Raw genomic sequence first — 14,364 nt, 5'->3', positions numbered from 1 at the left:
GAGCTCTTTATGGCATAAAGAGTAAGAGGAAGATGATCAGTGGTAAGAATTGTCCTGCAAGGTTCATCATGGTTGGAAGCTTTAAGTTTAAACGCAAAGGTTGGTGTAGAGCTCAATTGAATGGGTCTAGGAAGCTGTTTGGTAGCTGCAGTGAGAATTCAAATTACTTATCACTCGGCTGGAAAAATACAGATCCCGACAAAAATGGGTGTAAAAGCAAGGTTTGGGATCCTGGAATCTGTTCTGACATCCAACACCCCGGGAGCCTAAGAATCTTTTTGAAGCTGCTCAAGGGTTTTACATGCCTAATTTGGGATCCCGGAGGTTACTGGAATCACAAACACTGGTGGAGATTCCTGGATGAGTTCAAGCGCAAGCCACCATAACAGGAAGCTCGCCAAATGTCCAACTTAAGGACTTTAACTAAAAGTGCTAGGTGGAAGACAACCCACCATGGTATGATCGTCCTTTTTCATTTTTTATTTAGTTTTATTTGTTTTTGAATTTTATTTTATTTTGTTATATTGAACCTGGAGTTTTGCATCACATTCATATTAACACTGCATTCTGCATTTTTCAAATTACAAAAAAAAAAAGCGAGCACGCGATGCGACCGCATCAGCGACGCATCCGCGTCGCAAGGAGATGAGAGAATAATAAATTGAACAGAGAGTTACGCAGGAGCAGGGCTGGAGGCGCGCCATTAGCACAAATTGACTCCATGCGACCGCGTCGATGACGCGTCCGCATCATTTGAAAAAATAGCCTCCCACGCGACCGCGTCACCCACGCGGCCGCGTGACCTGAAATCGGCGTAAAAAAGGTGTATGGCAGAAAGTTGAGCTGGAGTTGGGCTGGACTCGTGCTGGAAGCCCAAGCCCTACCACACGAACGCGTGCCCCACGCGTCCGCGTCATATTGAAGATAAGGCCATCCACGCGATCGCATCGACCACGCGACCGCGTCACCCAGATTTTTGGCAAAAAGAGTTTCGAACAGAGAGTTGTACGACCGCGAGGCTGCACTCGCACTACTAGCACAAATCGAGTCACGCGATCGCGTGCCCCACGCGTCCGCGTCGCTAGCGTCGCACAACCTATCCAGATTAGTGCCAATTTTCTTATCTTTTCTTCCTTATTCTTCTTATCTTTTCTTATTTCTTTCTTCCTCCTTTCTTATTTTCTTTCAGCTCCATTTTATTTGCATATTTCATTCATTGCATCTTAATTTTATTTTTTTTCTAAAATTAATTATTTTCCTTTGGTGTTAAAATTTTCTTATTTAACTGTTGTATTTTCTCTTAAATTATTTTAGGTGCTTCATGACTTGTTCTATTCTGATTGGGTAATACTATTTAAGTCAATGCTAATTTTTATATTACTGATATTCCTTTTGCATTGTCATGAATTTACATTGCCTTTTATTGCCCACCTTTTTCCCCTTTGTTGCATATTCTGCACCACTGGTATACCATGGCTTCTATTGTTTTCTCACTTGCATGTTGAAGCTTCCATGTAAATGAGACCCTTTTCATTTGGCATCAACCCACCCATACTTCATTTATTTCCTTATCTCTATTACTGGGTTACCTTTCTTCCCTTTTTCTTTCAGGATGGCCACCCGGAAGGGAAGCGGAAGACGTTTTACATGGGGAGACAGACAAGTCCATCTGCACAATCCTTAGAGAAAAGCAACAGTTGAAACAACCCGTCCACCTGCAAATCTCAGCATGCACCGAGAACGGTGCAATCTTTAAGTGTGGGGAGGTCGATACCGATCTCCATGGGTTAGTTATTTCCTAATTCAACACCAATATTTTACTTTATTTGTTAGTTCATTGTTGTATTTGCATGTTTAATTGCATGTTTATTTGATTTTATGCATTTAGTTACTACTTGGTTAAAATAATAAAATTCTTCTAAAGACCCTATTTTTGAAAAATTTTACTAATTTAAATTAAAAACTTTTCTATTAAAACTTGTTTGAAGTTGTAATTGAAACATAGTTTAAAGAGCTAAGAACACACAACCTGTGAGATTTTGAGCTTATTTACATGGTTACATTATTTAACCATAAATATTTTATTCTTGTGTGTTTACTTCTCTATGATTGTAATCTATATCTTGTTCCATGCTATATGTCCAATATTTAGTGTATTTACATGCTTGCATATGATTGAGGCCATCGTTTGATTTTAGCTCACTTATCCCAAAATTAGCCTACCTTTTTACATCACCCTTGTTAGCCCCCTTGAGCTTTTAAATCCCTTCTATTTTATAACCACATTACTAGCCTTAAGCAGAAAAACAAAATAAGAATCCCAAGTTGAATCCTTGGTTAGCTTAAGATAGATATTGTGTAAAATTTAAGTGTGGGAAATTTTATGGGAACATGGGATGATATGAAAAAGTAGGGAATTAAATTGAATAAGTTCTTTGAAAATTTGGGAAGCATGCTCATGTGAAATCAAAATAATTAAATTACCATGTGCATTGAAGAAAAATATATTAAGTAATTAAATAAGGGGATACAAAAAAAAAGAGAAGAAGAAAAGAAAAATGAAAAAAATACATTACCCCAAATGCAAAATAAAAAAAAAAGAATCAATGCACATGGGACAAAATTCAAAAATAAGTTTGATACATGAGCATGTAATACAAAAGTGGGAAAAATTTGGGTAGTTAGGTAAAGTATTTTAAAATTGTATAAAGTATGTATATGTTAGGTGAGATCTTAGACTAATCAAGGATTCACTTTACTAGCTCACTTAGCCTTATATATACCCTTACCTTTACCTCAGCCCCATTACAACCTTGAAAAGACCTCATGATGTTTGCATTGATACATTAAATATTTGTTGATTGGTTAGATGAAGAACAAGGTTTAGAAAGCATGACTAGAGAAGAGTAGAGTGAATAACCCTATACACTTGAGAGATTAGAGTGATATACACTACTAGTAAGGGTTCAATGCTTGATTCTATGTTCCCTGCTTTCATGAGCTATCTTCTTACAAGTTTATTTGCTCTTTATTGTATGATTTGAATTAGTAAAATATGATTTATGTTTGTCTTGGAGAGCTTATTTGCTTTTAACCAGGTAGGTATAAACATTTTGCATGTAGTTGCATTCATTTAGATTAGATTGTATTGCATGACATTCCATCACTTTAACCTTACTTATTACCTTGGATTTAGCATGAGAACATGCTATTGTTTAAGTGTGGGGAGGTTGATAAACCCATATTTTATGATATATTTTGTGCTTAGTTTGAGTGATTTATTCAATCCTTCACCCACTTATTCATATTAATGGCATGGTTTTACTTTCCCTTCCTTATTATGTGATGTATGTGAAAAACATATTTCCTAAGCTTTAAAATTAATTATTTTAATTACCTTTATTTCCATTTGATGCCGTGATTAGTGTGTTGAGTAGTTTCAGATTTTCTAAGGCATGATGACTTAAAGGATGAAAAAGGAAACGTACAAAAATGGAAGGAAAGTGCGAAACGGAGTTTTAAAGAAACTGGTATCCACGCGATCGCATGGACGAAGCGATCGCGTGCCAAGCGCGAATCAGCAGCAACGCGGCCGCATGACTGACGCGACCGTGCGCCTTAAGCAGAACGCACATGACGCGGTCGCATGACTAACGCAACCGCGTGGCAAGGAAAAGCTCCGAATGACGCAACCGCGTGACCCACGCGGACGCGTGACAGAGGCCACGCACCAGAAATTGCAGAAAATACTCATAGCGGATTCTGAAGCCTTTTTGGCCCAAATCCAAGTGCAGAACACATAGACTAGAGGCTATAAAGTGGGGGAATGCATCCATTCAAGAGGAGGCTCACATAATTCACTTCTCATGATTTAGATTAGTTTTGAGAGAGGTTCTCTCCTCTCTCTCTTAGGATTTAGGACTTCTCTTAGTTTTAGGAGTGATTCTCAATCCCAAGTTCTTTATTTTTATTTTCCCAATTGGCTTATGAACTTTTTCATGTTAGATTTTACTGCTTTGAATGTATTTTATTTGAGGTATTCCAGATATTTGTGATTTATATTTAGCTTTTTACACTTTTGGCTTTGGTTAAGAAACCAGTAACTCAGAAGTTATCCAACTCAACAGCATAATTGATAACTGTTATCTTTGCTAATTGAACTGAGCTTCAATAATCCCAGCCTTTTCTTAGGAAATAAATAGGATTCGAAGATCAAACCAATTAGTCCCTTGACTTTCCTTTACTTTAGTAAAGGTTGACTAAGTGGAATTAAGATTCGACTTTCATTATTATTGATAAGGATAATTAAATCTGGACTTCCAAATTCTCATACCCTGCCAAGAGTCTATTTTATTATTATTATTATTTTATTTTACTTGTCATATAACATATTCCCACCTTACTTCCTAAACCCCAATTTACAATCTTTATAACCAATAATAAGAACATACTTCCATGCAATTCCTTGAGAAGACGACCCGAGGTTTGAATACTCGATTAACAATTTTTAAGGGGTTTGTTACTTGTGACAACCAAAACGTTTGTACGAAGGGATTTCTGTCGGTTTAGAGACTATATCTACAATGCGACTGTTTTTATGAAATTCTTTACTGGCAAAAATCCTAACGTCAAGTACCAAGAGGGATGAAAATCCCAAAAATAGCCACAAAGTTTGCTGGTGAAGTTGGAGAGTCAACTACTGAACATGTTGCTCGTTATTTGGTCAAAATCGGGAATCTTGCTAATGATGAAAATTTAAAAATGAAATTTTTTCCTTCATCATTGACAAAGAATGCATTTACTTGGTTCTCGAATCTTAGACCAAATTCGATTACAACATGGAATCAGTTAGAGACTGCCTTTCATGCTCAGTTCTATCGAGGTGAAATGAACGTAGCAGTTACTGATTTAGTGACTTTGAAACGTGAAGATAGTGAGACCATTGATGATTATTTAATACGTTTTAAAAATGCTAGAAGTAGATGCTATGTGTCATTACCTGAGAATAAGATAGTGAAAATAGCAATTATGGGATTGGGATTCTATATGCGTAGAAAATTGCTTAATGTGCATATTCCCGATTTGGCCCATCTGGCTGAAAAGGTTCGACAGACCGAGCTTATGAAAAGAGAAAAAGATAAGTATAGGAGTGAGCAAAGATCGAAGAGTAAACCTTTTACTCGAAAAGAAAAAGTTGCTTTTGTAACAATGGAGTCTTCCAAAGAAGAATTTGATTTCGAAACAGAAATTGATTTGACCGAACTTAAGAAAGGCCCTCCATATGTTTGTTCTTTGTTGAAGAAATTGCCAAGTAATAAAAAGTTGAATGATTCAAAACTAAAAAGTGGGAAAAAGTATAGTTTTGATATTTCAAAATCTGATTAGATTTTTTATGTGTTGCTTAAAGATAAACAGTTAATTTTACCTGAGGGTAGAACTTTGCTTTCTGTGAAAGATCTTAAAGGAAAGCCTTATTGTAAGTTTCATCAAGCAACAAGTCATTCGACCAATAGTTGTGTTCGTTTCATGGATTTAATTCAAGAGGCAATAATGGAGGGACGGTTGAAATTCGATGATGGCAAGAAAGAAATGAAGGTTGATGTAGATCCCTTCGAAGTTGATGCCAGTTATGTTGAACCTTGCTTTGGAGTGAACATGGTGGGCATGTCCTACGATTTTGATGTGGCTCTTGATGATTTTAAGTCACAGGTCAGATCGGTATACCCTAGAATAGGAAACAGTTTGCTGGATTTCTTAGTTCAGCAAAAGATCAAAGACCGGGACGTATCTCTATGTCCGCGGTGCAATGCTGTTTTCGATGCTGAAGCAGCAGCAATCTTCGAAAAAGAAAGGATAAAGAAAGAGTTGGCTCATAGGGAAGAACAAGCCCGTCAGAGGCAGCCACTCAGGCGTATAGAGGGCTCTAGCTCGAAGACCCCTCAAGAGAATGTGAGTACACCTTTAAGCCGTTCTCAGGCTATAGGTGTTCAGTGGATCAGGAATTGTCAGAAATTCCAGAGACGCGACCATCCGTATCAGCGTAATCCTCAGTAGGGCATCGAGCACCTTCTCGAAATCAATATGCTCATTATCGAGGTCGTGCTAGGGGTTTTCCCCGAGGAAGAAGAGGAGGTAGAAGTTTCAATCAGAATAAGAAACTTTTGATTGAGACAAGTAAGGAAGTAAGCAAGGGGGCAACACCCTCTGTGCATTCAAGGATAGTTTTTCCTTCTGATGGAGAAACTTATCCTAAGGAGATTCCATCACCTGCCAAGATGGAAAAGGGCAAGGCGGTAGCCCAGTCTTCTGGAGTTGATAAACACAAAGAGGTCGATGTGGATGAAGAATATTTCGATGAGGGTGATGATGATATGGTTGGGACAATATTGATTATTCCTACTGAGTATTTGGGGGAATATGAGGGAGATCCTAATGCGGATTATGATTCGGAGGATGAGGAGGCTTTTTCCTTTATTTGAATCGAGGATGAGCCAGGCTGTTTTTTACGGCCTACTGAGAAGCAGATGTCGCACCTTCGCCCGCTCTATATAACAACTACTCTGAGTGGAATAAAAGTGAATAAGGTCCTGATTGATGGTGGTGCCGCAATCAGTCTGCTACCAGAAAGGATGCTGATTAAAGTAGGGAAGCACCCTGATCATTTAGTCCGTACGAATATTGCTGTGACAAATTTTAGTGGGGCTTCAACTCCAGCCAGGGGGTTGGTGACTCTGACTGTAAAGGTTGGCTCATCAGAGCGTAACACTGTCTTCGTAGTGGTTTCTTCAAAAGTGAGTTATAACGCTTTATTAGGGCAAGATTGGATACATTGCGTGGGAGTTGTGCCTTTTACTGGGCATCAAAGTGTTCTTCTGTAGACCAGTGAGGGTAAACTTGAAACCGTCAAGGCAGATTCAAATTTATACGTCGAACAAATACATGTCGATTTCAAGATTTACAATCGTAAGTTAAAGCCCTTGGATGTTGATCGATCACTAAGTCCTTATAATTGTGAAGGGTGCTACTTGTCCTTAGAAGGCCTTTCGGTGAAGTTACGCTATCCAGTGTTGGACTCTGAACCAACTGGCTGGGATTGCTCCTCTTGAAGACTTGGAAGGAATTGCTCCATAGACCAGGTTGAGAAAGTCTCTGACTACCTGGTAACATTACAAAATTATTTGAATAATTTGCAGTTATTAGAAAATAAAGATGGTTCTTCTGATGAAGTTGAATCAGATAGGGTTAGTAAAATTACTAGTTGTAATAGGTTTGATTCGACACTTCCAGACGAATTTGGTTATAATTTTTCTAGTGTTTGTGAAAATAATGATGTGAGTCGGACTGCCAATTTAATAGCAGAGGCTCATTGTGTAGAAACTAAAATAGTAGTGATTTATTCGAAAATCAAGATTCTTCTATTTCTCATGATTCTATTGATTTCATTTTTGATTGCATCTATGGTTTGGAACCCTTAGGATTTGAAAAATATTAGACCAAAGAGGATGATTATTATAAAGGGTTTGAATCCCAAGATCCCTTGGAAGAAATTAATTTAGGGACTCTTGATGATGTTCGAATTACATATATTTGTAAAGGTCTTACTGATCCTTTTCGAACCGAACTCTTTAATCTTTTATATGAGTTCAAAGATTATTTTGCTTGGGATTATCATGAGATGCCTGGTCTCGATTGTTCACTAGTAGAACATCGATTAGTGTTGAAACCCAATGCTTGACCTGTGAAGCAAACTCCAAGGCGTTTTGCTCCTGAAATCAATATTAAAATTAAAGAGGAAATAGAGCGCTTGATCAAAGCGAAATTTATTCGAACTGCATGATATGTAGAGTGGGTATCAAATATTGTCCCTGTTATGAAGAAGAATGGGAAGTTAAGAGTATGCATCGATTTTCGAGATTTTAATAATGCTACTCCAAAAGATGAATATTTTATGCCTATCGCAGATATGTTGATTGATTCTGCAGCAGGGAATGAAATTCTTAGTTTCATGGACGGTTATTCTGGATATAACCAGATTTTTATTGCAGAAGATGATGTGCCTAAAACTGCTTTCCGTTGTTCTGGGGCATTAGGTACGTATGAGTGGGTGGTTATGCCTTTTGGTTTGAAAGATGCTGGGGCAACATATCAACGTACCATGAATGCTATTTTTCATGAGTTTATTGGAAAGTTTATGGAGGTATATATCAATGATGTAATGGTGAAATCGATTTCTGTGAGTCAGCATATAGACCATTTAAGAAAAGCATTTCTTACTATGAGGAAGAAATGATTAAAAATGAATCCTTTGAAATGTGCTTTTGGAGTGTCAGCTGGAAACTTCTTAGGCTTTGTTGTTCATAAAAAAGGAATAGCTATTGATAAAAATAAAGCAGATGCGATACTAGCATTGTCTGCATCCAAATCGAAAAAAGAAGTATAGTCGTTTTTGGGAAAAGTAAATTACCTTCGAAGATTCATCTCGAATCTTTCGGATTGAACTAGGGTATTCGCACCTCTAGTGAAATTAAGGAATGGTTCGAAATTCGAATGGGCCACAGAACATCAATCCGCGTTTGATTCGATTAAGTCATATTTATCAAAAGCTCCAATAATGGCGAATGTACGTCCATCTGGACCTTTAAAATTATATATTGCAGCATCTGAAAACACTATAGGGTGTATGTTAGCCTAGGATGATGAAAATAGGCATGAACGAGCGGTTTATTACCTTAGTCGAGTTCTAACTGATATCAAGACAAGGTATTCTCCGATTGAAAAATTATGCTTGTCACTATATCATGCTTGTATGAAGTTAAAATGTTATATGGTGGCTAAATCGGTGAAAGTAATAGCACAAACCGATCTTATTAAATATATGCTAAGTTTCCCTATGTTAAGAGGACGTTTGGAAAAATGGATGCTAGCATTAACGGAATTTAATTTACAATATGTCCCGACTAAGGCTGTGAAAGGACAGGTCATTACAGATTTTCTTGTAGACAATTCGAAAGATCTGAATGACAAGGGGGCAAATATAGTCGATGTAGAAGTTAATTATTGGAAATTGTATTTCGATGGATCCAAACATAAAGATGGCGCAGGGGTTGGAATCCTTATTATCTCACCAGAAGGTATTCCATCAGAATTCTTGTTCAAATTAAAGTATCCTTGTTCTAATAATGTAGCCGAATATGAGGCTTTGATTCTGGGTCTAGAAATTTTAATCGACAAAGGAGCTTTAGAAGTTCAAATTCTGGGGGATTCACAGTTAGTTTTAAAGCAGTTATCGAAGGAGTTTAAGTGTAATAGTGAGACGTTACAAAAACATTTAGTAATTGCTTGGGAGTTATTGACGTCTTTTCGAAAAATTTCTTTGGTGCATATCCCTCGAATTTATAATGAGATTGCTAATGAGTTAGCCCAAATTGCTTCGAAGTATCGAATTGGTCCGGAAACTATTAAGAAATTATCTAGTATCCATCAAATTTTGGTACCGGCAAATGAGAGAGAGGTACTATGCATGAGTGAATGGGATGATTCCAATTGGAGAAAACCTATTGCTCGATATTTGAAAGATCCCAATATTACAATTGATAGAAAACTAAAGTTAAAAGCAATAAACTTTGTTTTATTGGCCGATGAGTTATACAAAAAAGGGATCGATGGAAGTTTGTTGAGATGTTTGAGTCGAGAAGATCAAAACATTGCTTTGGGTGAAGTTCATAATGGAATATGTGGTGCTCATCAGGCAGGAAAGAAAATGAGATGGGTATTATATCGCAATCATGTATTTTGGCCATCTATGATAGAAGATTGTATCGATTATGCAAAGGCATGTCAAGAATGTCAGAAACATGGTTTGATACAATAGATTCCAACGGTTAAACTGCATTCGATAATAAAGCAATGGCCATTTAGAGGTTGGGCTTTAGATCTAATTGGATTGATTCATCCCCCTTCATTGAAACAGCACAAATTTATTTTAGTGGCTATTGATTATTTTACGAAATGGGTGGAAGCAGTTCCTTTGGTAGAAGTTGGTCAGACAGAGATAATTGATTTTGTCGAGGAAAATATTATTCATCGATTTGGGATTCCTCAGACATTAAGTACTGACCAAGGAACTATGTGCACTGGCCAACGAATTAAAAATTTTGCGACTTCGAGAAACATTAGTATGGTTACTTCAACTCCTTATTATACACAAGCTAATGGGCAAGTGGAGGTAGCAAATAAGATATTGATTGGTTTGATTAAAAAGCATATCAGGAATAAGCCTCGAACATGGCATGAGACTTTAAGTCAAGTGTTATGGGCTTATCGAAACTCACCAAGAGGTTCGACAGGAACTTCACCTTATAAATTAGTATATGGCCATGATACAGTATTGCCATTAGAAATTAATTTGAATACTCTAAGAGTATCGAAACAGAATGAGTTGCCAGTCGATGACTATTGGAATGCCATGTTTGATGAATTGAATGAGTTTGATTCAGAGCGAATTCTAGCACTTGATAATGTAATTCGACAAAAAGAAAGTCTTGCTCGAAGTTATAATCGTCGAATTAAGGAGAAATCTTTCAAAATAGGTGAGTTAGTTTTGAAAGTTATTTTACCGATGGAAAAGAAATCGAAATTTCTTGGTAAATGGTCTCATAACTGGGAAGGTCTCTTTCAAGTGATAAGAGTCATTTCTAGAAACGCCTATCAGATTAAAGATATCGAGTCAAGGAAAATAGTTAATTCGATTAATGAAAAAAATCTAAAATATTTCTATTGCTGGCAAATATAGAAATTCAACAGGCATAAGTTTAGAAAAGAAAATAGTCATTACAAAAGTAAAAAAAAGTTCAAGATGCCAATAGCTTCGCCAAATCAGAGCGCAGTTTTGTTTTTTTATTTTCCAGAATCATAAGCATTTCAATTTGCTTGAACTTGTCAGTTTGAATCTTCTCGAGTTGTTTTTCATATTCTCCCCGCTCAGTGTCGATTGAGACAAGTTTTTGGATAAGGAGTTGTTGCTCTTGTTGGGCTGCAGCCAGAGGTTTGGCTTGGGTGGCTCTATCTTGGCATATGGTGGCAAGCTGTTGTTGAAGTTGAGCCAATTCTGCTTCGATTCTTTCTTCTTCTTGATCATGAAAAGCCTGGACGGAGATAGCATGAGAGATTCTCACATCAAATTCTTCACGATAGAATTGGATTGGTTGAGCAGTTACAAGACAGCTTTCTATTTTGGATTTGGCTGTAGCTTCTTCATTTTTAGTTTCCTGAAGTTGAAACTGAGATGCAACGCTATCGTTAAGAAGTTGTTTGAATTCTTGGATTGAAGCAGAATATGGTGTGTTGTTTAGAAATTCAAAAGAAGAATTCAAGCAGTCCTCCAAGAGTTTGTTGAGGATTGGATCATTAACCCATGAAGTAGGTGGATGATCCAAAAGTTTGATGAGTAATCGAAGTTGTTCCCGAGTGTCAGGCTCTAATTCGATTAGAGGTCTTGGTGTGGTAGACCTTGAGATTTCTGGAACAGGGACTAGTACTTTCTTTTCTTGGATAATTTTATTCAAAACAAAAATCAGATAATCCAAAGTGGCACTACCTGGGGTGGAAAGAATATTCGATGTCCCTGGTCTTGGTCCTGGAGGGGTTTGAAGTGAAGGATCAGGTTATAACTCTGGAGGGGTCTCGAAAACCTTGGAACGAGAGGAATCTGAATTGGTGGTGTCAGCGGCTTTAGAAGCAGCATCGGAGTCTGGAACCGTTTGGTTCTCTTCAATTAGTGCAGCCTGATTGTTGAGTGAGGTTGATTCAAGTTGATGGGTTCCTTCTGGAGATTGATGCAGAGGATCTTCTGTCAGATCGATCACCTGAGTTGTGTAAAGAAGAGATGGACGAGCAGCAGAAATTGATTGCAGAGATCCGGTGAATTGAATTGAATCATGTGATGTGGAGTGCTCTGGATCATTTTGTTGTTGAGGGATTAACTGATCGAGAGCTCCAGTGAAAGAAGCTGCCTGAGCAATATTAATGGGCTAATATAAAAGGTACACAATTATGATTTTAAGATCTATTTTTTAAACTAAGTAAGAGGTATAAACAGATGAATGTATTACCTGAGGAATTCTAGACCTTAGTATTAGCTGAGAGCCAAGATCAGAATTGGCTGCATCTTCCGATTGAGAGGAAGCAACAAGAGAATCTTTGTTGGTTAGTTCACTCTCATCCACGCTTTCGCTTGATGATTGCAAAATTAGCTGTTGAAAGTCCAAGATCAATTATGTTTTTAAAAAAATACAAAAGAGTAATATTCGAAGGTTGTTTCGAATTTGAAAGTAGAGTCATGATTAGAAGGATTACTCTGCGAGAAGTCCTAATAGGAGTTCTTTTGATCTTATGTGGTGGTGGCCGAGTAGGTTCACCTTTCCTTTTGTGTGATCTTTTTGGAGAATTTTCAGTAATAGTTGCTCGAATAGATGTTTGCTGTATATCTTCTAAGGTATGGGTGTACCTTGAGTAATAAGCAGTCCACCATTCGAGACAGGACTTGGTGATAAATGAACTACGTTCATAAATCAAGAAGTTGAAGCGGTCTCTTTGTTTTTGATTTTTCGAGAGACAAGTGTTGAAATCTTCCTGTGAAGTTAGAGTGATTTGACAGAATGGTTCATTGTGTCGAGGTTGAGGAGTTGGGATAGCCTGAGAGAAGCCCAATTGTCTTGCAATCAAATGGGGAGCATACAAGGTTATTTTGAACCTTTCCTTCTTGTACTGTGGCAGCCCTATTGGTATTACTTGAACTGCCAATAGATGTGTCCAAGTTCGATTGGCAAGTTCGCTTTCTTCATTAGTATTTGGAAAGAGCAAATAATCGAGCCAGGCACGACCGTAGTTGCGGCACAAAAAGGGTGTGAAATTGAGTTGGTCATTATCAAAAGAGTAAATAGCCATTTCTAACCATGAAAGTTTTGGACGCTGATAAAACTGACCATGAAAAATTAAAATTAAAGTTATACCCATATAAAATAAATTTTGTTTGACAAAAATAACCAATTATTACATTTTTGTTCATAATTCCATAAATATCCATGAGCCTTCATCTCCCTTTATTTCTAAACCCAATCCCTAACCCTATCAATCTAACCCCACTCCTTCCTCCTCTATCTTTACTCTCCAACCTCACCATCCCCTTCCACCACCACCATCCCTTCCATCCCCCTTACCCTCTCTTTCCCGTCGACCATCACCAACTCTAACACCACTACTGCTTATTTCCTTCCCCACCTCTCCCCTCTAACCACTTCTTTCACTGCCATTGAAGACCTTCCTCAGCTCCTTCAGAAAGAAAAAACTTTTCAAATTAGAAACCCAGTGTCGATGACGCTTCCAGATTCGTCGATGTCGTAGTTAGTGAAGTTTTGGCCGTCTTTATAGCCAGTGAAGCTTTGGCTCTTGTCTCGCTTAGAGAGATTGGGCTTGAGGTCCGGGAAGCAAAGAAGGTGCGTGGTGGGGTGAGGGCGTTGTGGCAGCGAGTTTTAGCGGCTTGGATGGCGGTTAGTGGTGAGGCCTAGTAGGTGAGGAAGGATGGCTTTAGAAGCGTGTTTTGAATGGCTTTGCCCCAGTATCGCAGCGCGTACGTCTTTGGCGTGAACGGATTTTTGTCTACATTTTTACCGCCGCTGCTGGAGAAACCGATTTGCATGTTAATAATGCGTTTGATGAGAAAAATGTTATTAATTTCTTTCTCACTTTTGAATTTCGATCAAATAATGTGTTAGACTGAAAATTAATATAGAAAATTTAATTCTAGCTACTTGTACTTAAAAATTTTGTAACAGGATTCCAGGCGAAATAATTATTGATGATTGATGATGGATAATACATATACAGTAGGTACAACGGAGTTTTCAATTTGAAAAGTTTTTCTTCTCTGGAGGAGCTGAGGAGGATATTCAATGGCAGTGGAGGAAGTGGTTGGAGGGGAGGGGTGTAAAAAGAAATGAAGCGGTGGTGGTGTTGGAGTTAGTGATGGTTAACAGAGAAGGGATGGTGAGGGAATGGTGGTGGTGGGAGGGGATTGTGACCACAGAGAAGGTTGGAGGGTAGAGACAGAGGAAGAGGAAGCGGGATAGGGTTAGGTATTAGACTTAGAGATAAAGAAAGATGAAAGGTTAGGGGTGTTTATGGAATTATGAACAAAAATTCAATAATTGGTTATTTTTGTCGAACAAAACTTATCTTATATAGGTATAACTTTAATTTTAATTTTTTGTGGTTAGTTTTGTCAGCGTCCGAATCTTTCATTGTCAGAAATAGCTATTTACTCTTATCAAAATTTCTGCAAGAATGAAAAAGAGAAAAAACAGACCA

At 37.7% G+C, this 14,364-nt stretch overlaps 1 protein-coding gene across 1 annotated transcript; it reads left to right on the top strand.

The window, feature by feature from the left end:
• Positions 1–8,824: 8,824 nt before the first annotated feature.
• LOC112743107 (uncharacterized) lies at positions 8,825–10,792 on the top strand. The gene is made up of 2 exons (XM_025792329.1): positions 8,825–9,832; positions 9,971–10,792. The coding sequence occupies exons 1-2, from the start codon at positions 8,825–8,827 to the stop codon at positions 10,790–10,792; spliced, it is 1,830 nt and encodes a 609-aa protein (XP_025648114.1).
• Positions 10,793–14,364: the final 3,572 nt, after the last annotated feature.

This window comes from Arachis hypogaea, chromosome 14 (genome assembly GCF_003086295.3).
Source record: "Arachis hypogaea cultivar Tifrunner chromosome 14, arahy.Tifrunner.gnm2.J5K5, whole genome shotgun sequence".
In the NCBI taxonomy this organism is placed as follows: Eukaryota; Viridiplantae; Streptophyta; class Magnoliopsida; order Fabales; family Fabaceae; genus Arachis; species Arachis hypogaea.
This window is presented reverse-complemented; position numbering and strand designations above follow the sequence as displayed.